Source organism: Acomys minous (assembly GCF_964271855.1).
Source record: "Acomys minous genome assembly, chromosome: 13".
NCBI lineage: Eukaryota > Metazoa > Chordata > Mammalia > Rodentia > Muridae > Acomys > Acomys minous.
The window spans coordinates 54080960-54105412 of record NC_140495.1 but is presented as its reverse complement, the minus strand read 5'-3'; the positions used below and the strand labels follow the sequence as shown (position 1 = coordinate 54105412).

The following is a 24453-nucleotide window of genomic DNA, read 5'->3' as shown; positions in this document are numbered from 1 at the left end:
CAGATGCAAGGTGACCAGTGTCTTGTCCCGCAAGACAAGGGTGCCTCCCCATAGCATCCTTTCATGGCATCAACGTGATGAAGCGCTGTTGGTGATGCCATTGTGCTGATGTCCCATGCTCTTATGTGTCTTCACCATGAGGAAACACACCATGTTCTAGCAAAAACAGGTCATCCAAGCACACAGATGTTACGCCCCTTCAACGCTTTACAGCCATGAACCTGAGCCTAGAAGAGACAGCCATGACAGTGAGTTCACTGTCCCCTTTAGTGTCAGCCATTCTCTAGCAAAGCGCGGCCCTGAGGTGTTCCCTGCCCAGACTACGTTGATGAAAGTTGTAATACCCATGACAGTTTCCCCCCCACGCTGAGAATTGAAGACAGGCTCATCAAGTTCTCCAACGCTGAGCTGGGCTGTCTGTGGTTTTCTTTGTTTGTTTTTTTCAAAACACACAATCCTTTCTCCACAGTCTCTAATGAGTAAGTATTTTATTTCATCTGTGAAGAGGTGAAACAGCCAAACTGGCCTTGAACACACCCATGCTCTTCTGCTGTCAGACAAAGGCTGTGGAAATCTGACTTTCAGTCTTCAAGGCCAGGAAAGGCACCGCCAAATGCCTGCTGCTATTTTCTCCACACTTTTCCCGAGCCTGTCTCCAAAGTGTGAATCCAGACACACAGGCCACGCTCCTCCCTCCTCTCCTCCAGGAATCCATAGTCCTTGCCATTCCAAGCCAACCTCACCTCACCCACCTCCTGCACTAGCCTCCACTTCCTGCTGAGGTTGCTGGGAGAAGGTTCCCAGACTTTCCATTATGTGTGCCCAAAGCGGATGTTTTCATGTTCGCGCACGCCCGTGTGTGTGTGTGTGTGTGTGTGTGTGTGTGTGTGTGTGTGTGTGCCTGTACGTGCTTGTTGGGGATCACACTATCCCCAAAGCCTGAATAAATCCACCTCCCTCAATCATTAAATGCAGTGATAACCCTGATGAAATCTGCTAGGTTTTCTCACTTCTGGAAGCCCCCACAGGATTTTTGGAATCAGGAAAAGCAAATCTGAATCTCCAGTCTATGGCTAGATGCATGCTCTTAGATACTAATTCCTGAAATTTTCTTCTTCCTCAAGCCTCACTTATTAAGCCTGATGCTCCTACCTATTTCATTCAGTTCCTAATAGGATTAACTAGAACACAGCTAAAGAAAGCCTCTGTACATTGTCAGCAGCAGGTAAGCACTGAGTAAATCAACTGTTGCTGGATTTCACCTCTTCACACCTCTATAAAGGACCTGTAAATTTGTAGTCTTGCTACCTATTAACACACGAGGGGGGGTTGGGGGAGAGGGTCACAGTTGATCTTGTTTTTAGGATCCTTGCTTGCCCCCTCACCACCCTGGAGTGGGTGGCTCCGTCCTCCTTCCTCTTGCTTCAGGCCCCAGCAAACTGTGAAGAGCAGGCATCAGAGCCTGTCCTTACCTTTAGAGAGGTGTCCCACAGGCAGAGCAGGTGGTGGCTTCTCCTTCACTTACATCTGTGAGGCAGAATTCACACCTCAGGTGAGAGTGTGTCCCTCCTGGTCCTCAACTGTGAAACCAGAGAGGGAAGGAAGGAGCAGAGAGGCAGGGCCAAGAGAGAGATTAAAGAGAGCCTGTAACAGGAAGGCTGTGAGGTGGAAAAGCCAGCGACGCGGGGGAGGGAGGGTGGTGGTGGAAGAACAGAAAGTAAGAAGAAAGGAGGAGCTAAGGCTGCAGGTGGGCACTGCCCGGCTTGGGAGGAGCTCCAGGTCCAGCGTTAAGAGTTGGGGTGCTGAAGTCTGGGGCTCCCTCAAAAGTGGGCTGCTCCACCCATAAGCTTTCAAGGTTTTGGGTGTGGGATGCCCTGAGCTCCCTGCTCCTAGCAGCAAGCCTGAGTTGATTTCTCCACTTGCCCCCACTTCCACCCCATCGCCCCCGCTGCTCACCTATGAGCTCCTCAGTTCCCAAAGCTGAAACCCTGGAGGCAAGGGATCAGCAGTGCCATGGGAAGGCCCTTGGGGCTGCCCTGCCTCCACTCAGCTACTCCAGACCCCCAGAGAGGCAGCCACAGCCTCCAGCTTCCTGGACCTGCAGCTACTCCCTACCACAATGGTTAACAACCACCTGTGGGCACCACACCCAGTGCTCTTCAGGCAGAGGGCGCTAACAACTCAGGTCTCCTGCACTAAAGGAGCTCAGGGGTGGAGAGATAACAGAGAGGAGAGCACTGAAGACTGCCAGGCTCCCAGAGCCATCAGACCAACCATGCTGACCCAGCAGGGTTAGCCTCCACAGGAGGCAGAAATTCACAATTGGAAAGTAATGGTGAGATTTTAAATTGTTCAAAAGAAAAGGAGGCCAAACAGAATATTTCTAGATTTTTATAATAAGCTAGAATTCTTTTCAAACACACATGGAGAAAACACTCATGGAGTCAATGGCCAATTATTTTTGCCTAGTCAAAAACAATTTACCATATAATAATAAGTAGGGAAAGAATAGCATTACTGGCATAAATGGAAAACAAGTGTTTAGCAAACGCCAACTCTTCTTCTACAACAACACACAAACTGGACAGCAGACAGGTCCGGTCCCTTCCTAATCTAATGAGGGATGTGTACAAGCAGTGGCATTTCCCTATCACAGAGAAAGAGAAGTGTCAGCTCTCACCTAGACAAGTGCTTTGAAGAAACAAAAAAACAAGCATCATAAGGACAGGAAAGGAAGAAAATCCACAGATGACACTGTTTTGCAGGATCACCCTGTGAGCCTTTCAAACCAATAAAAATTTAAAAATAAATAAAAATAAAATAAAACTACTATCTTGAGTGTAGCAAAATCATCAGATACTAGTTCACCACTGAAAAATCAATTGTAGATTTTTCTTCTCTTTCATTCTTTTTTGTCTTGTTTTGTTGTTTTGTTTGTTTTGCAACACAAGGTTTCTCTGTGCAGCTCTGGCTGTCTTGGACTCACTTTGTATACCAGGCTGGTCTCGAACCCACAGAGTGCCACCTGCTTCTGCCTCCAGAGTCCTGGGATTGCAGGACTTGCACAACAGACACTACCACCACCCTGCTCAATTCTATATTGGTGACAGAACTGAGGCAGGAAATTTGATAAGGAGGCCAATTATAGCTGCAGGAGACAAAAGCCTTTGAAAGATGCCTGGTGCATCCTGGGCAACTGAAGAGCAAAACTAGGAGCAATGAAAAGAGCCACACAGAAGGTGATGGAGACCTGCACCACATGAGTGGACCGGAAGGAACCGGTGCCTGGTTGTCTACTTTCTACTCGGGGTTCAGCTGGAGGAGGACGTACTTTGGATTCTATGTTACGAGTTCTATATACATTAATGTTCAAATCCAAGGGAGAATTTTCTAAGAAACTGTCTTAAATATTGACACATACATATTAACATATAATAATATATAATGTATATATATTACAGACAGTGTCTTGGTATGTACAACTATATATTTATGTATTTTATAATTAAATATAAATGGAATGCGAACAGTTTAGAATTGTCAGAGTGATCTTGAAAGGGGACAAATACTGATTTCTTAGGTCATTTTAGATGGGTGTGGCAGCAGAGATACTGAACCATCTATTCCCAAGAATGAGTCTGGAAGAATTTTATTTTTTGAGGTTTTCATTAAGATGAATCACAGAATACAACCAACTTCACATGGCTCACAATGAGATTTTATAATTACAAATCTTATTATTTATTGCATTCTTCCTGAAATCCAAATACTTCTATTTTCTGTTAGCAAAAGAACTCAGCATGTTATAATGCTTCCTCTGATCTAAGGAAACTACTGTCTGAGGACATGGAGGAACCTTCTCATGGCCACAGAGCTGGTTATCCAAACCAGGACTGCTTGCTTTCTCCACGTACTGCGACGTGGACCAGTTATACACAGCGTGCTTTTCACTGGTCACTTTTTGCACTTCGATAAAAGTAGATGATGCCACCGCAGAACACAACAACCTACTACGGGGGCAGGTGGAGAACAAGCCATCCAGCTACAGGATGGATGCACAGGCAAATTTGAATTCCAAATCATCTTCAGTTCAAGTTGAGCCTTTAGCTAGCCTGGTCTACAAAGCAAGTCCAGGACCACCAAGGGGACACAGAGAAAAATCTGTCTCAAAAACCCCAAATCCACAAACAAACAAAAACCCAGGGAGCACAGTAGACATATCTCTGATTTAAATGACTCTAAGCATGTATAATGGTAGACTTACTTAAGAAACTTGCATAAACAACAACAAAAGTAAAACCAGACAAAAAGCATGGGGAGGGAGAGGATCTTAAGGAGTCCCCAAATCATTAATATACGACTGAGAAAGGACAAAATTAATGCTCCTTGGGAAAGAAATTTTGTTTTTGAATAATTTTTCTAGTATATCAAGTCTTTTTATGTATAAAAAGGCTTAGGAGCTATTGTAAATCAACACAAAGGACAATAAACTGTCTCTATTTCTACCTAAGATATGAACCATTGCATTGATTATATTTAAAAGGCAATGCCAATTCAAAAGGATTTGGTGCCTTTCCTACAGAGGAGCCCGCTTCCTGTGTAATCGGTGGATTATTAAAAACTCTTGGAATAGTTTTTAAAAATAAAGTTCAACCATTAACCCAAACTTGAGCAATTTCCCCCTCATACCCCACTTAAGCACACAGAGTTGGCCGCAGCCCCTAGAAGGATGGGTTCTCTAGGTCCTGTGCACAGACTCCTGGGTATGATCTCTCTGCCGCCAGCACTCGGACCTCTATGCTGACCATGAGTTCAAGACTGCTCTCCTCTCAAGAATCTGTTCACTTCTATTTTCATTGTCATTTCAGTGTGGAGCCCCATCACCTAGTGAGGAACTCAACTAAGGCAGGACTCACATCTGTCAGCAAAACTCGAGTGAGACTCTTGCCTTAGCTCTGGATCTACTCCCTGGGTGCCTATGGCCCCAAAGTATGTGTTTTCCTGAAGAAGACTGTCCAGAGGACCTTTGACTATAGATCAGGGCTGTTCTGTGCAAATTCCCTACACATTTCATAAAAGTGCCACAAAAAGTAAGATGTCTCACAGTGGCAAACACGTCAGATGGTAGGGAGCTGTGCTTGTGGGCATGCAGGATTGACTTTCACGGTGGCTGCCTCAGCTGGATTATGCAGCACAAGCTGAGGCAGGACATTCTGAGCATCTGTAAATGTCAAAAAAGCTCAGTGACATGCCGCAGATTTTCACTAAGGTGGCAAATAGGAAAAATGCAAACTCTGTATTATACAGTGTCAGCTATGCAAATTATATGCATACATTTTAATTATGACTTATGAAATTAATCTTAAAATGACAGTTAGGATTTTTAATATATTTTGCTTCATTTTATTATTTTTATTTTATTATATATTGTTTTATACTTTATGTTTTCTAATATACCTTTATTACTTTTATAGTGAGAAAATATTTCTAATGAGTATACAAAATATATTAAAGACATTTAGAACTGAAAAAAGCTCGATTGCAATGGCAATTTGGATAAGGTATTCTAACAAATTAGGTGATATTGATATGCCAAAACTGCATATCTGCCAAATAAAAATAAGAGAGAAATTCTGGTGTCTTGGGGATGTGGCTTACCACTGGTTTTCTGCCTCTGGGAATGAGAATGCTCCTTGAGATGAATCAGAATTTTATCCTAGAAGTGTCATCTTCATATTCCAAAAGTAGATATTAGATGAGGATTAAGAAGAAAAATAAAGAGGGATCAAAGAAAAATAAAAGGCACAGGGTTTGTTCCTGTGACACAAAGGAGTAAAACAGGCAAAGGAAAGAAGAGAGAAGGGATGGATGGAAGGTTCTGCCAACAACCAGGACCGCTAACAACAACAACCAGGATCTTTAACAACAACAACCAGGCTTCTTAACAACAACCAGTTTGTTAGCTGGGACCTGGAGCTACTTCCCTTGACATCTCAAGTCTTCACACTTCCACTGTGGTGCCTGCTGCTGGGACACACTCATCTCTGGGCAGTCAGGGCCACAACTCAAAGATGTTGCAGGTCCAGGCATGCCTTGTCAGTCAAAGGATCCACAACAGGTGCCATCCTGGGGGGTCTGCGAGGCACTGGCATTTGGTATCTCACATGTTTCCAGAATTTGGAGCTTAGCGACTCCTTGTTGGCCATGTGGTCTTCCCTCCACTTGATGGTCCCTTGCATTTTCACAAGGTGCTGGAGAGAATCCTGAAGGTCCTCAACCTGCAGCCGGCTTGCCTCACCCAGAGGCTGCATCTCAATAAGAATCACCTTGGAGTCGTTCTGGATGAGGGCGCTGTGCAGGGCAACCTCCTGTTCGTAGGCAAACTCCTTGCTGTGCATCATGTGAGGGGCCAGGATAAACATGTGCCGCCTGCTCTTCTGGATGCTGCTTTCTACCATGGTGGCCGCGTCTACAACCCAAGAGATGGATGGAGACTTCCTATCATTCCTCTTGTAAGTTTAATGTTTGAATCAAGAGTGTTCTGGACATTTTTTAAAAACCCTCTTCCTGTTGCAATCTGTTGGGAGATTCTGAGCTGACAGAGCCATATTCAGAAAGTAGAAGTGAAGTTAGCTATTTTGCTACAAAAATATCCCTCCAAGGGCCCTCTGTTTACACAGCTAGATCAATGCTGATGACTGATTAGAACTACCAAGGGAAGTGATGGTCTGTTAGTTTATCATTTCGTGGAGGACTTAGAATTTAGGATGATTGGAATTTAATTGTTAGGCTGTAATCTTCTTAGGCTGGCTATTGATGAGTTTTTAAAAGAGTTAACATTTAATTCATACACCAAAGAGAGCGGACTCAGCAAGTCTTGATCCTCTCAACTGATCGATCTTACTGGACAAGCCCTAGGTCACTTAACCCACCACCCTCCCTGCCTTGGTGATCTCTGTTTGCAGAGTTGATTTGATCTATGATTTTAAAAAAATCTTGAGAAAAGTCAGATCTCCTATCAAAGTCAGCATTTGTACTTGTGCACAGGGCAAGATGATACAGTTAGCACTGGGGGGGGGGGACTTAGAAGAAACTCTGTATCCCACCTAGTGCTCACTGAAGAAGGGAAACGTGCATGAATGTAATGAAGCCATGAGCAACTCCAGATCTTAGACTGCAATGGTGAATTCTCATCACCCAGAGTGAGAAAATGATGTGAAACAGTGCCAGATGGAGTCTTTTGCTGCTTGAGACTTTTCATGCTGGATGGAAGGAGATGTGGAGTGGACTTCAGGGCAGAGTGGGAGACAGCTAGCCAGAACACATGCACAGGGCAGTGGGCAAACACGAGCTTCCTCAAAGGGAAAAGCCGTGCTCTGTTGGCAGCTGTGCTGTTACTGGGTAGAGGAAGGGTCAGAGTTCATGCACTGAGGAAGGGGATGTGGGAACTATCCAGAAGAGAGCAGTGCAGCCTGGCAAAGATGATAATAGCCTGATTTCAGGAAGCATCCAAGTGTCTGACTTTGGCTGGTTGGAAGTGTTCATATAGATTAGCTGGGTGAAGTGGGAAGATGGAGATCTGACAGCTAGGTAGAGCCCCATAGACAAGGGTGGTCCTATAGATCCTTGAACAGATGTGAGACACAGAAAGAGGCAGAGTGACCAGTGTCCACTATTTTCTACCCCTACAGCAGCCAGAGGGAGAGCTGGGGATACAGGGGAGCTGGGACAATTAAGACTGTACCCTCCCAACTTGTGCATCTTCAAGCCATTTATAATAGTGTCAGCACTGATCAAATATTGGAGAAGAAACCAGATTGCCCTGTGCACATGCCTGTCAATCTATCGGTACTTATGCCCTTCTCTTTTGGTAGGCATGTCAATTTAAAAAGCAAATGTGAACATCATTAGACGTATTCTTATGATACTCTTTCCCCATTCTCATTTTAAACCCTTGCTATCTTCAGGGGAATCAAAGAAGAGTTGGCAGGAGGTCAGAGAAGTCTTGCTCTAATGTGTGGAGGACAGAAAAAATCTGCTTATGTTGCTGAAGTTGTGATAAAACTGTCACAAGTACACAAGATTAACTAAGAATGCTAAGAAACAGACGCCATTGTTCTGCCACCCTGAAAATGCAAACTTGGAAACTGTCTCATCAACCTGAGGGAAATCAGAGGGATTTTCTCTGGTCTTCAGACGCCTTTGATATAGGCTCTCTGGATATCAGAATCCAAATCTTTTCTCTGGATCCTCTGTTGGTCTCCTGGAGAGATCTCAAAATTTCAGAGCTGGCACTGCCCAAGCATCGTGTCCTTCTCCCTGTTTCATGACCCTAGAGACTCCAGGTGCTAACTCAGGGAGCACAGAAACATGGGGGAGACCATTACAGAAAACCCACAACTGGTCCAAAAGTAGAGAGCAAAACCTTGGTGGTGCCAAGCCACAGTTGGTAATCTACCACATGACTCCTTTGCCTAAGGCTCAGGGGACATCTGGGAAGAGAAGGTGAAAAGATGTTAAGAGCCAGAAGACCAGGTCAGCTGTGAGAGGCTGTGCCTCCCAGAAATGACAAGGAGGCTTCACTCACGGCATCTTATCATTACAGATGCCCACATAAGACTTGAATATGTACAAGAGCAACAGATATGCAAACATGTAAAGGAAAATCTCACAGGAGCACAGCCATAGACAAAGGACTACAAGCAAACAAGAAATGTCAAATGTAGAAGAGTTGCCTGGGATGCACCCTCTAAGTGGTTATAAAATACCAAATGGTCAACCCTGAAATCATATCCACACAGGCAACACTAAATGGGATGGTCAGGCTAGGTGTGTGTGTGTGTGTGTGTGTGTGTGTGTGTGTGTGTGTGTGTGTCTGTGTGTGTCTGTGTGTGTGTGTTTGTGTTTGTGCTTACGTACATCAATAACAAAGAAAAAAGACATGATTTAAAGAAAGAGCAAGGGTGAAGAATTGGAAGGAGGGAGAAATTCTATGTTTAACTTTTTCTGGGTCTGGGTTAACTCACTCAGGATGATTATTTCTAGTTCCACCCATTTCCCTGCAAATTTCAGGATTTCTTTGTTTTTAATAGCTGAGTAGTATTCCATAGTGTAAATGTGCCACAGTTTCTTTATCCATTCTTCAACTGAGGGACATTTAGGCTGTTTCCAGGTTCTGGGTATTATGAACAAGGCTGCTATGAACATGGTTGAACATATGTCCTTGTTGTGTGGAGGAGGCTGCTTTGGGTAATGTTTCAGGTTATTCTAGTGAGATGTGAATGGAACAAAGTGGAGGCCATGGCAGCTAGTACCCAGGCAAAGCCCTTGACTGGTACTGCCATGTTCCGTCCACACTGCTGTAAATATGTCATTGTTAGTACAGGAGTCTGGTGAGAACAGCAGATGATGGGCAGCTCCTGAGGGACAACCTGAAAGCTCTGGCTGTGGACCAGCACGATAGCTCAGTGGTAAAGGCACTTGCCACCAAGCCCAAGGACCTGAATCTGATCCCCAAAGGCCATGATAGAAAAAGAGAACTGGCGCTTTGCAAGTTAGCCTCCAACTCTCATGTGCATGTGTGGCACACACAAAATAGACATAATTTGAAATATCTTTGGTTTTAGACAAACATGGTGGCTCATGCTAAGTCATAACTACCGTGTGTTTCAAGCCAGCCAACACTACATGGTAAATTCCAGCTACACAATGAGTACCGTGCATTTCAAGCCAACTACATGGTGAGTTCCAGACCAGCAAGGGGGAACCAGGAAAGGCACTGTCTCAAATTAACCAACCAATCAATACTAAGTCTCTGGTCTTGAGTTTGATGACGAGCAATAAAAGTCCTTTACCAATCAGTCAAGAGGCCAGATTTTTTGCATTAATTACTTTTATTAATGCATATATGTTTATTATAAAGTAAGCATTCTAACCTAAAATACCCATTACAACTCATATGTTGTTATAAAAATGTTAATTATCTCTACTTCTTACTATGGAATTACTATAATCTTCAAAACAGGATGATACATTTAAAAATTCAGCATAGGGAATGTGAGAGTGTAGTCCACCTATCAAATGACAATGCTAAGGTGGGGTAAGAATTTTTATCTCTTTAGAGATCCAGTTATGTTATGTGCGTATGTTTTTGTTTATCCTAGGTGTCGGATGGGGCTCCTTCAGTTGGTACACAGCCATGAACTATGATTGTCTCGTGCTCTAGGAGGGCGTGATTTTTGCAAACATATAATTCTCACTACATATTCCATGCACTTAAAGTTTTTTGTATTTAAAAAATTTTAAATCTATGTATAATGTGTTAACCATCATGATGACAGGTTCTGTGGTTCTCCTTTTCACATCTTTCCCACCCCCCTTTGTCCTTGCACCCCTAATTACCTGCCCCAGACTCTTTCCCTCTGTTCATGTTCTATGTGTCCTTTTCCCCACCACATCCCTCCTCATTTCCTCACATCACCCTCTCTTGTTTTTCCTCCCTGACCCCTGGTGGCAGCGTTACCTTGTCCAGGCAGCAGGTCTCTCCCATAAATGCACAACTTGTAGCCATATTTATTCTCAAGAACATCGGGCAGAGTATGATGAACAAAGAACTCTACAGAGCTGGCTCCTGCTGAGCTGCCCCAGAAGCCCCGTGGATAAATAACATAAGCATCATAGAGCTTGCCATCTAGAATGAGATCAAGAAGCACCACTTCATTTGCTGGTTCTAAAAACTCTCCTCTGTCTACTGAGAGACAGTTTCCTGCCATGGTTTACCGCTGTAAGTAAACATCTTTCATCCCCCAAACACTCTAAAGTCAAGAGATGTCAACAACCCAAACCCATAAAAGGTGACCAGGAAATAAGAGACCTGAACCAAAGGTTTGTTTGTTTGTTTGCTGACATATTAGCTTGAATAATAGAGAACAGAGAGTCTGTTCAGAATACTTCAAGGTTGTTTAAAAGCTTATAGTATTTATCATCATGGATGGGGCTTCCTTCTGTGCCTTTTGCCTATTATATTTTTCCCACACAGCATTCCTTCTCATTTATCCACATAACACAGGTTCAAAGAACTTCAGCTGATACCCGAAGCCATGAATGGTACCAAGTCCTCTATTCTACATTGTCACACACACACACACACACACACACACACACACACACACACACACCACTAAGACTAGTTTACAAACTTAGCACATTAAGAAATTAACAACCATAACTCATAATGAAGATAGAATAGTAGGCAACAGGCATCACTTGATGGCCATTATTTCAAAATGAAATAACTGTTACTCAAACACAAGCTCCATGGTGCTTTCAACAGTAAACTGTTAACTAATACAATAGTTGAGCAGTGGGTGGGTTACAGATACAGCGTGGATACACTGATGCTTCATGTTCCAGGCAGGACAATCACCTACCACAGAATCATGTTCAATTTAAAACTCGTATTTGTTTCTTTCAGCGATTACTTACTTAATCTTTGCAAGCTTCTGTTGACCTTAGGTAGCTGAAATGCCAGGAAGCAAAACCGAGGCTGTGAGGGAACTTCCTCTGGAGGAGTGCCCATGCTCACAGGCTGCAGGCTAACAGTGACCAGGAAGTGGGATTCCCTAAGCAGCCGGAATTCCTCACAATTCAAAATACCACCTGCTAGTCAATTGCTTCGAACACAAAGACCTAGTGTGTTCGCTCCAGGTGAACATGTCCTCCCTTCACCAGAGCACTTCCCTTCCATGTGTAAAAGTTGTGCATGTGTGCACTCACAGATCAAGGATTCAGGGGAAACGAACCCCTCCTCCACCTGCTCAGAACTGGACCCCAGGAATGGTTTCTAGTTTTTTGGGTTGTAGAATTTGATCAACACATACTTGCTGAAACATTGACATCTGTATGGCCCTCAGGCCCGGTCTGCTAGTAGGGACTCCCTATGACCAGCAATTGCACCAAGGAGAATATTTGAGATGAATGTCTGAGGGTCACAAGCATAAGAAGTGACAAAGCAGCATGGAAAATGATCTGTGCAGACTCAAACACCTCACTGATGAGGTTACAAAGAACATGGACATTGGGTTTGGCAATATGACATCAATAGATAAATAACCAGCAGTCACTGGGATTTTTTCTTGTGAAAAGAATCTTGAAGTGGATACTCACCATTCTGAGTTTTGTAAGGTGTCACTATGTCTCTCCAGTAGAGTGCAACTTCAATCCAGAACACTTTTAAAACTATCACCAAGACACTGAGAAGCATTAGCAACATACTGCATCCCACAACTAAGTGGTAGGTGCTTCGACGATCAACTATGAAGAGACGGGGGCGCGAGAGAAATTGTCATTAGTATTAGTGAAATAAGACAGGATGGACGGTTGCCTGAGTGGGGACAGCACCTGAACCCACAAGATATTCTCCCAATAAACCAACATCGATTTTTCATAAATACTTTCAAAGTCAAAATTTTACTAGCCCATACTCTATGGAAGTCTTGAGGCTTGGTAGCACAGGGTGTTCTTAAAGGTAAAAGAGACACATGTAAACCCAACAAAGACAGGCAGTAAAATCTGGCAGAGGCATTTTGAACAGAGGTTGCTCCATTCTAGGATAAAGAAGGAAGGCTTCCTATAGAATGGATCAGTAAAAGATGAAGAGTCCTCAGAAACATCCAGAAAAGGCAATGCTCTCCTGTGTGGAGAGGATGCTGAGGCCATGTGCAGAGGCAGAAGTGTGCTATGAGAACTATATGAACTCAGTGTGGGGAAGTAGTGGAAGATGTGGCCAGGGCTGTGCATAATCAGACTCTTGCAAGGGAATTGGTCCTCACTTGAAAGGGCATTAAAAATGAAAGTGCAGCAGGATTTATCTGATGGTGATGGAAAGCTTGTTTTTATGGGAAGGGATGACATGTTCAAGGGCGACTATTTGGGTGGAAGATGAGGCTTGGAACTCATGAGGTAAATAGAATGGGATTGGCAAGGTCAGTGTTTGCTGGTGACCCAAGGAGCGTAAGTCAGTAGGTCAGGGAGCTTGTGGCATCTAAGGAGGACATAGAAGAAAACCAGGTCACACTCCACTGAGTATGTGTGATGGAGAAATCAAATTGCTGGTTCTGTATGCTGGTGCTTTATGCCATTGAGCTCTTCCCTCAGCATCTCTCAGCTTAGTCCCACATTCCTTGTTTCATAAAACACACAAGGAACATGGCTTCCAACTTCAAGAATTTGTAAGACACAAGTTGAACACAGGAATTGTCACCATTCATGATACTCTCGGCAGTTGTTAACTTTATGATCTTTATAAACTCATGAGCGGCACTGCTTACACATGAATGTGAACAGACTCTCATGTCTAACCTCTAAGTGCTTCTTTTTTAATTTGTTTGTAAGTCCTCATGTGAGTCACCCTATAGGACTTCCAGGTCCTGACATGAAAATCTCTGCTAGTAACAAATCCCTCTCCCACCCTTGATAGTTCATTCTATTTGTGGATCCAGGAAAAGGAACTCGAGACACAAAGTCTGTGACCCAAAGATGAGGAGTGAGCTGAACCCGGCCAGAGCTTGCTGCCTTCACTTATTTAGGTTCAAGTAAGAGCTTCCAAGGAGCTCATTCAGAGGAATTATCCAGAAGTCCAGCAGGATGTGGGCGAGGACAGAATGGAAAGAGCACTTCTTGCTGGAACTCTTGTGGGTGAAGCAGCTATGTGGGAGGCTGAAAGCATTCACATGGGGCAAAACTTGATTCAAGATGTCGAAGAAAGTTGACGTTCAACATCAACCTAAGTGCTTATGCTTTTATAAAGAACAAGTGATATTCACAACAATGACTAGACACAAGCAACACAAATGCCATTGTTTATAAACAGGAAAATCTCATCTGTGTTGAGTCCTGGCTCTAGGATTACAGTTCATGGGAAGCCCCTGGGATCACTCTGCCCTTGATTCCTCAGTAAGTGAAATTGTGGACAGTGTGGGTGTGGTGGTGAGAAAATAAACGAGAAACTCCAAGGGAGAGCAATTAGATCTGGACTGAGCATGAAAGCATTGAATATGTATATGACCATCGCAGACACTAAATTTGCCCCTAACAAGTGTTTAGAAATATGCAGAGGGAGGCTTTTAAAATTTGTTATTTAAATTTAAGAAATATCAGAATTGTAGAAACAAAAAAATTCATTATAATTCAATAGCAATACACACAAGTTTTATTTGATATGCTGAATTGTGGAAACAGTATGAACACATTGATTTGAATAATAATAGTTGAATTAAAAATAAACTAGAAAGTATAAACACACACAAACAAAACGAGTATAAATTTCCAGATAACACAAATCTAACCAATACAAATGTAACTAGAGAATATTCAGAAGTCTAGACAAAAGACAGTGTTGGCAGGAGATGGTCTGAAAGACACTAGGCTGGACTAACTAACAGTGTGGGTGTGGCTTCCCTTTTCCTGTAAGATCCACAGTGATCACTACCATGTTATAACACTGTGCTGTGGTCACAGTCATCCCAAGGAAGGTCTTTATCAGGGGCAGATGCCCAAGATCTCGCTGAACAGGACAGAACTAAAGGTCATTTTTGAGTCACAGCTCTGGTCACCCATGAATCACAACTTTGTTTTGTAAAAGATTCACAAGTCAGAAGCTAAAAGCAAAAGCAAAACAGGCTTTTATCCCAGCACCTGGGGAGGCAAAGGCAGGTGGAACTCGGAGAGTCCAAGGCCAGGTGGGTCTCCATAGTGAAAACAAGCAAAAACAAGAGAAATCCCAAGGACCACATCAGACAGAGACAGTGTGACTGTCAAATCAGTACCTCCATCCTATCCTTTTCATTAATATATTCACTCAAATAAATGTCTCGCATATTGCTATGAGCCTAGAGTCAGTACCTCTTTCCTTTCCCTACCCTCTTGATATTTGAAAAAATAACTAATTTTTTTTTACATTAGTTGTATTGCCTCCAAGGGAGTGGTCAGTACCATAAGAGAGTGATAAGGGTCAAAATATTTTCTCCCCATTCTTCTAAAATGGGATCAAGTCAGTCTTTTCCCTATCACAATGTCTGTGCCTGTGAACTCAGACACCCAGCGAGGATATTAATAACTTCTCAGAATGAAAAGTTTTTAAGTTGTTTTCTGTGACAAGGTCACACAAAGTGACACAATATGTTTGTTACTGCTTTGAGCCCAGTATAAACACCATTGTCCCTTGAACCTGTGTGAAAGATGGCTGTGGAAGGCACTACCAGATGGAGAGGAGCCCAGAGAGGAGGGAAGGAGAGAGAGAGGGAAGGAGAGCATGTGAGGGAAGGAGAGAGAGGGGAGGGAGACCATGTGAAGGAAGGAGAGAGAGAGGGAAGGAGAGAGAGAGGGAAGGAGAGCATGTGAGGGAAGCTGAAGAGAAGGGGAGGATTGTGGGGAGACCAAGCAGGAGGGGAGCACAGGGAGGAGGAACAGAGTGGCAAGGAGCCCCCTGGAAGATGGGACCATTCGGGAGGGACCGGATTTGAGGAGCATCCTCAAAAGGAGAAGCACAATTCATGAGACCGGCCAACTAGCCCCATGCTCACGATGGATGCCCTGTGACCAAGCTGCAACACACAGTCATCTGAGAAAATGGCTGCAGCTTTCAGACGATTCAGCCAGTTTAGTCGAGCAAAGTGTGAGGGACACTCCTTACTTGGCTGTTTCTTTCTCAGTCTTATGGGGTGCCTTGTGCTGCCATGAAAGTTCATGGCCATACAGTCATATTGCTGGGACAAGTCCTTGTCTGTCACTCCAGTTATCCTTAACATGGAGGTTAAACAGCCCATGTCGTTGCTGGAACTGAAAAAGCGGCATGTTACTGGATAATGTTCTCCTGGCAAGTGCGAGGTTTGAAGAGGGAGAAAGGGATGTTCCACCTTCAGTATAGAAATATCTAGGCACGGTGATATATGTTCATATTATATCTCAAAGATGGTATATAATAACACTATCATTCAAGAAGAAGGAGAATCTCTGTGAAGTTGAGGCTAGTTTGGCTCCATAGTAAGTTCCAGGCCAGCCAAGGCTACATAGTAAGGTGATAGATAGATAGATAGATAGATAGACAGACAGATAGATGACATACCTATGATTTTGCCTTTCTTTTTCTTGAATTCTTGGTTCACTATAATTTCCAATGTTGCTTTTGTTAATCTGCCACAGGACAGCAGTCAAGATCTGAGAGCCTTTGCCAAAGCAGGCTACACAGGTGATCGTAACTGTTTTTCCTAGAGGAGAAGTGAAGAGATTTACTAGGAAAATTAAATTCTGCAGGTGGCATGCAGTTTCACTCAATGCAGTAAAATCTTCAGCAGTTCTGCCCATGGCCCATCCTCATCTGCTTCCTGTGTTTTCTGTGGACTCCACCCCCACTTCCCCAGTGTCTCCCTTTCCCTCACAGCCCAACCGGCCTCTCGTCTCAAGGAACACTGAGCTGTCCCTAGGCTCACATAGTCATGTAGGAGTGCTGCTAGTTGAAATGTAAATTTCTTTTTCCCTGGTCCATTTCACGCCTTTCTCTTGCCCCAAAATCCCCCTTTTCCCTCATTGAGGGCAATGAGCTACCTCCAGAGACAAAACAGCTTTACCCAAACTAACTATTCTCCTGGATGTAAACATTCACAAAGCGTGCTCTCCAACGCCCCATTTCCTCCAGCTCAAGATGTTCTTTCAAAAGTGAAAACATCAGAGCTGGTTGTGGCCACAGTTATACATTCAAGCCCCCTTCCTGAGTCTCAGGCTCCCATCAGGAACTTGCCCTAAAGTGAGGCACATAAGAGGCATGAAAACCTGAGAGTCTCTGGAACGCACAGCTATGGAGAAAAGTTCAGAGGCTTCCACACTGCAGGTGGAAAGGGCAGTTGATGCTATAGTTAGATGCTACTCTTTGGCAAGGAGGAGGGTGGCAGGAAGGATTACACACGGAGTTATATGTGATCTATGTTGCTCCCCAGAAATGAGGAACAACGTTGTCTAAAAAGAGACGACTGCAAAGCACAGTATTCATCAGAGTGATACACTGAGGCCAGGAGTGTGGTAGAGTTAGAGGTCTCAGAAGAGTGATGAGGAAGGCATGATCATCATGGTGTTTCACTGAGTAAGTCCTTTCCACTGTGCCCAGCTGCTCATGGAAACCAACAAGAATAGTAACACAGAGATTCATAATCTCTATTCTCATTCTTTGCCTACCACTCATCTGTGACCTTGGGTGTGCCTCTGAGCATCTCTGAGCCTATGTCCCTCAAAATTAAGGTGAGGACATCGGCCCACTGAGTAGAAAGGACAATAATAATAGATGCCTATATGAGAGCTCTATAAACTCCAGGGCTCAATACAAATGCAGTGTTGCATTTTGCTGTGATGGGGATGGGTGTTTCCATACTGTCACCTCACATGATTACCACATGCCTTCTGCTAAATACATGGCCCTTTCATAAAAATACAGACCCCAAATCCAAGGGAAACATCTCTGAGATTAGTAGGAAGTTGGTTAAGATTTCTTACCTATTTCGACATCAAATGTCTCATTTTTTGAAGGGGCTGTTATGACTGGAAAGATAGAAAAGCCTTTTTCTAAAAGTTAGAGACAAAAAAAAGAATATAAGTATTTAAGTATTGATTGGTCATCAATATAAAGCTAGTGTTTTCATATTTTTATTTTATGTCACGGTATTATGTTAACTTTTTTTTTTTTGAAAATAACCTTTGGCAATGAATACACACAAAAGAAACAAATATTTTAAGCAACACTTTTTCTGATTACCATGAATCTTTTCTGTGCTTTCTGTTGTTTTGTATATCACTAGGACAAATTCTGATCTAATACATTGGTCATTTCAAAACCATGATTTTGGAGAATGAGGATAAAAGTACCGAGAAGAGGAGGTCAATTTGCTCATGAACGTGATGCTCTCATGGGCCCACAGGTGTGCTGCTCACTGCTCTCCACCCCTGTGTTTACATGTAGATGGGGATGCTTCTCCTTTCTCCTTCCTGTCACCACTGAGGCTGGGACAGGGGCAAGCGGGGACTTCTCTCTGAGCACACATGAATCCTTCACCCATGTGCTCATTTATTTCAGGGCATTGAGATTAAGAAACATTGCAGCAGTTGACACTAAACAACAAGAGACACAGACACAACTGTGGTCTAGTGATGCTTATTCTAGCAATGCGGAAAAGGCTCTAAGCAAAACATTTTCTCCAACATTGCATCGTCCTTTTCCTGTTCAGTGCCAGTTGGATGGTGAGGCCCCATCTTCCCTTTGGAGGAAACTGTGCCAAGAAGACCATATTTCTGTAAACTCCATCATATATGAATAGGAAATTGACTCCTCTAATAGGTTCTGTAATATTGAAATCACTTTTGTAAAAAAAGCAGTTTTCAAGATACTGATGATGTCAAAAGCACTGTAAACAGAACTGAAGACTACTCAATAGTGTGTATAAAGGTCACTGGGCCCTGATACACTCAGACATCTTTGTTTGTGGCTTCTACATCTATGAACCAACCAGCTACATATGCACATTACTTGCTTCTTTGCTATGTGTGGTGCAGACTTTCTCTTTGTCATTCTTCCCTAAGAAGCAGTATACCTGTTTACGTAGCAGTGCATCGGTTCTTACAAGCAATCGAGAGATGAGGTAGACTTTAAAGGTTAAAGGGAGTAACTTCTGAGAAAATATATAAAAAGGATCATTCAGGATTTAGGCAAATGAACATTCTGAGCATCAGTTAAGAAACAACAACAATAACAAAAATAACAACAACCAACCAAACAAACCAACAAGCAAATCAAAGTAAATTTTGACAGAGTTATCCTTAAAAATGAAGCCTCTCAAAACAGAATAGCTACGGATTTTATTCAATAATATAATATCTCTCTCTGGAATTCTCAAACCATGTGCTGCCACGTCAGCACCTTCCTGTCACAGTAGAGTATGTGGAAATTAAGAGGAAGCACAAGGAAATTGGATATGGCTGGAGGACAGGAAATACTACAGGAAGTACCCAGGTCTTCCTGGTTGTTTTTGTTTGATCTTGCACACCTATTGAAGCCGAGAGCTCACCTTCAACTGTGAATGATCTGCTTGTAGACACATGGTAACCGGTTCCGTTCTCCGTGTGTGTGAATTTGCACGTGTAATCGCCTTCATCGTCGGGGCCCACATCGTCAATGAACAGGTATTCCCTGTGTGCCCTGAACCTCGGTGCCTGAAGAGCTTTGCAGTTCTGAAGCAACGACAAACACATTCCATGCCTCTTCCACTGACTTTGTCACTTGCAACTACATCAGTTGTGCGCATTTTATCTATTTCTCCACAAATTGCGCACTTTTACCTTAAACCACTGCACAGGTGCTGTCCAATTGTAGAGGTCAATTGTTGGACAAGTTATCTTGGAATTCTTGTCTGATCCATGTACTGTTGAGTACATCAAATAATCAGGAATGCTGCAGCCTGGTGGCTTTTTGTGTATGGTGACATTTACATATCCAGTCATGTTCATTCTGGAATTATCAATGGAGACACTTATTACCACGGAGTAGCTTAATCCAGCTCTATCCCTAGCACAATGTTGCTTTTGCAAAAAAAGAAAAAAATTTTGTAGTGGTTCTTCTCTTACTGCAAGAAAATCATTAAAATCTCCAGCTGTAAAGACATCTTTAGCCTTGACATGAAGCAGAGGCCAGAAGTGGCTTCACCATATCCACACACATCACACCCGATGGAACATGAGGATCCTAACTAAAATGTTCATGATCCTTGAGCCAAACGCAGTTAAGCTACCTTTGTGGGTTGCATCATTTTATTCTCACAGTGACCTTTTGGGGATCATAATGATATTACTGTATGAGTTTTACAGACCAGGCAGCAAGAGACAGAGACGTCACTTGGTGGCACCACACACCTAACTAGTAGGAGGGGATGGATTTGGAAACTGTGGTTGCCAAACCTACATCCAAACTAGGTATAGTTTGGTGCCAGATGTTTTATGAGTAGCAGAGATGGTGTGAAATCTAAACATGTGGCAATTGCAATTCAGTCTAAGGGATCTGCAGACATAGACACCATGCCTGTCTCTACAGTCTACCTCTTTGTGATGCTAAATATCTGGGCTTCCATTTGATATACTAGTTTGATCTTACTCCCAGACAACTCTATGGGTCACTAGAAAAGTTGGACATTTTTCTAGTCAGGCTGCAAATGATATATCTTTCTGTTATATATTCAACAGCCCATCACCCCTCAGGTCTTCTCATTTGTCCTTTCTTGTTCAAATCACTTTATTGATTTAGCCATTCTACTGAGAGTCAGAGCAGAAAGAAAGTAAGGACAGCTGGGCTACCAACCATTCATGAAAGAGGAGCAGCCACAGGCTCACAATGCTTTCCTTAGCAATACCTTTTGTTAGTGCAAGTGTAAATCCCAGAGTCATCCACTCTGGCTGGTAGAAACTTCAGACGATTTCTTGAGGCAAAGATCTGATTTCTTCTTTGAGTGGGAATACTTTCGTTTGTGTTTGAGTACCACTCCACAGGGTAAAGGGAGCCTCGTATTATGGGGCAGCTCACAATTAAAGCTTCATTTTCTAGACCGAAGAATTGTTTACCTACAAATAAATATACAAGCATGATCCTGAAATGACTTTGCAAAAAGACCACAGTTCTTTTATATAGATTAATGGCTCTGTTCAGGATTAGTTTTTCAAAGGAATCATATATTGTAATGTTTGAGAGAGAATAAGTTAATGATTAAAAGTGTTTACTACTCACTTCCTTCTGAGAGATTTACCACAAAGAATGAATGAAGTGGAAATAATTTTTCTAGCAAAAGATTTAGCCCCCAACAACTGACAGCAAACAACTTAAATGAGACAAAATATTTCCAGAATTGCTTAAGTTAAAAAACATACCACTTATCTGAGAATCAATACTTACTGCCCTCCGTTACTGTGAAATACACGGGAACGGTCAGAATTGCCAAAGCCCAAGGCCCCATTCTCTGCTTGTCAGTCACAGTCACGTGCTGGTAATTGATTGCTGAGGTCACTCTGATGGATCAATGGCACTGGATGGTAATGGTGTCTTCACAAGGGTGCTGAGGAGTGTTGTGTGACTTAAGATCCAGAAGAGAATCATTGAGATGTAACAAGAATAAATTAATTTAAAAAAAAAGATCCACATTTGACCATGTCCCCTGGAGAGGGACACCTGGTGGCACTCAGAGGAAGGACAGCAGGCTACCAAGAAGAGACTTGATACCCTATGAGCATATACAGGGGGAGGAGGTCCCCCTCAGTCACAGTCATAGGGGAGGGGAATAAGGGGAAAATGGGAGGGAGGGAAGAATGGGAGGATACAAGGGATGGGATAGCCATTGAGATGTAACAAGAATAAATTAATAATAATAATAAAAAAAGATCCAGAAGAAAGATCAATGTAGCTACAGAAAAAATAAAGCATGTAAAATCATTAGTAAAATGTTCATTGTGTCCTGCTTTTTACTTTCTAAAGACCATAAAGGACAGTCAGTTGACACATGTTTATTAAGCTCACATATGCATAATAATAGGTGTCAGGTGTGCAGTATTTCATTCATTCCTAATGAACTTAGAAACACACAGTGATCCTCACAACTAGATTTTTTTTTCACAATTACATCTTACCAGTCTCTTGAGAATTTTCTCAAAGAAGCTAAATTAAGAGGAAAGAAAACAAAGTTTTACATTTGAAAAAAATTAGAACCATAAAATCGAATAGATGCTAGAAAACAGTGTTATGCAAAACCACAGGCATGTAGCAGCCTGGCGGCAACATGCACATGCCTGTTGACTTACATTCCAGGACCACAGACAGATAGCCACCACAGGAGAAACAAGGAGGGGAAACTTTGAGCTAAAACATCAGCCAAGAGGCCATCTAAGGCTCTTCCCAGACTTTCAAAGAATAGTCACTGCTACAGCCTACTCTCAAGAGCCACAGGGGTTTGCCGAAGGTCTGAGAACAACGAATAAACCCCTTTTTAAAAAGAATCAATTATTGTAGCTTTCTCCTTCAACCATCGGGGGAGGGATACAGAAATCGCACAGGTAGGAGTGAGTATGAAAACCTTAGCAGTCTCAAGAGAGCGCATCTCTTTGAACTGCAGCCCTTTTTGCTTCTTACCCCAAATGAAGGGCTGGAGAGAACAGGCTGGGCCAGGGAGCCTACACCCCAGCACCTGAAGCTCCTGTGCCTCTTTTCTGTAGACTCCCCATGTGGGCATGCTCCCTCTTTCATTTAAATACACAGACATCCCCTGAGCAGCCTGCCTGTACCCTGATATCATCATAAGTCCACCATAGGAGTTGGAGACTTATTTGTCACATTAAGAACCTTTACAAATAAGCAGATCTGTACCTTTCAGAAAGTCTTACCAGAACAATTAAAGAATGGATGACTTTGCCCTCCTGTAATTGAAGATCATATTTATTGCCTTTTCAGGCCTTTGGTTGGTTTGGTTTGGTTGCTTTGTTTTCCTAATGAATTGTATGTGGCGCTGTCAGTGCTGGCCTGTCATCACAGGCAATGCACATCCTCTCCTGTATCCTTTGACTCACCTTCTCCAGGCCACTCAAGCTCTGCTGCTTCCTGCTGTTCTTTCTGCTTCAGTTGCCTCTCTGCTCTAGCAATCAGAAGAACAAACTGAAAGAGTAGAGGCTTCCTACCTGCAGAACCTAACACCTGGTGTCCTCCAGCCTTGTCTCCTGCACCCCATGAGGGCTGGCCTCTCTACAGCTTCTCCTGTATCAGTGATGAGCGCACCCTCATTGGCTTAGAACGAAATTCCTCATCATGATCCACCTTCCACCACACATCTGACAGAGAGTTGGCCCAGTGAGTGAGTCACTGATTTTCACCTATGGAGCCTATCCTAGCGCCAATGTCCCCTACCTCCACTCCCACCTTCCTCATCCACAGCATCATCTTTGACTGTGTTTTATTGATAGCTTTATGCCAGTTTCCTTGTGCCTCATTGGTCTCTTCTGAATGCACTGATCCCAGAGAGCCCCTAGAAATCTAAGTCAAGTCATGTGACTCTCTAGAACACTTCTATTTTAGCAAGAGGAAAGGCCAATATCCTAGAATGGCCACGTGGACTTAGTGGTAGGATGCTACCTGTCACCTCTGTGGTCCTGTGTCTTTCTGTCACTTAGAGGTATAAGGCAACTGCACTGTCACTGTCGCTTCATCTCACAGGACACCTCATTGCAGCTACCCATGGACCAACTCTTCTCCTCCAACCTGGGTCTAAGACAGACCTTCACACCAAGCTCAGCCTGGTACCCTGGCAAGCTTTCTGATGTCGTGATGAAGCTGCTCTGACCAAAAGCAATTTGTGGGGAGGAAAGTGTTTGTCTGGCTCACAGGTTACAATCTATCATTAAAGAAAGTCACAGAAGGAACTCAAGGCAAGAGCTGGCAAGTAGGAGCTGAAACAGAGACTAACAGGGAATGCTGCTCCCTCACTTTCTTTTCCTAGCTTGCTTAGCTTCATTCCTTACAGAGCCCCGATCCACCTGTCTGCAGATAGCACTGCTCACAGTGCATTGGGCCCTCTTGTCCCAAAGACCAGTCTGATGGAGGCAGCTTGATGACTCAAGCTCGCTTCCCAGGTTTGTATCAAGCAGATAAAAAACAAACAAACAAACAACAACAACAACAACAAAAACTAACCCTCATTCCTTGTGACTCCATCATCTCCTTCTCTCTCCTGCTCTTCCTTCCTTCATTTTCTTTGGTTCTAGTTTTCTTATACATGTATTTAGATGTGTGTGTGTGTGTGTGTGTGTGTGTGTGTGTGTGTGTGTGTGTGTGTTTGTGATGAAGGAACCCACATGGAAGTCACAGAACATCTCACACAAGTTTCTCTTATTCCAACAGGTGGATTCTATGGATTAAACTCAAGTTGTCAGGCGAGGCAACAAGAGCCTTTACATGCTGAGCCACCTCACTTTCCCTGTCTCTTGTTGCTCCTGATTTTGAGGTAGATTCACATACTGTGAAATGAAGCAGCTGAAAGGGCACAACTCGCTGACAGTGCCTTCGCAGTGCTGAGCGGACACCAACACTAAGTGCAAAGCCTTTCCTTTACCCCCAAACAAAACCTTGTACCTGTATCACTCTCTCCCTGTTCCTCTCTCCTCATCATCCCAGACGAGCACTGACCCATCCTGTGTCTGCATGTATTTGCCTAGTCTGAATATTTCATATCAGTAGAGTGATGCAATATGTCCTCTTGTGTCTGGCTTTTTCACTTAACATGTTTTCAAGGTTCTTCCTTGATGAGCACAGGTTAGGAGTCTTTCCTTTTAATGGGTAAGTAACATCTAATTGTGTGATTGTAACATGATTTGATCACCTGTACATCCAGT

At 43.2% G+C, this 24453-nt stretch overlaps 1 protein-coding gene across 1 annotated transcript; it reads right to left on the bottom strand.

Annotated features, from left to right (window-relative positions):
* Positions 1-5462: 5462 nt before the first annotated feature.
* Positions 5463-20063, bottom strand: LOC311580478 (interleukin-1 receptor-like 1). The gene is made up of 8 exons (XM_084752117.1): positions 19378-20063; positions 19107-19269; positions 17542-17610; positions 16124-16265; positions 15692-15831; positions 12166-12312; positions 10523-10690; positions 5463-6469 (listed from the first exon to the last, which is right to left on the bottom strand). The coding sequence occupies exons 1-8, from the start codon at positions 19543-19545 to the stop codon at positions 6066-6068; spliced, it is 1401 nt and encodes a 466-aa protein (XP_084608243.1). The 5' UTR covers positions 19546-20063; the 3' UTR covers positions 5463-6065.
* Positions 20064-24453: the final 4390 nt, after the last annotated feature.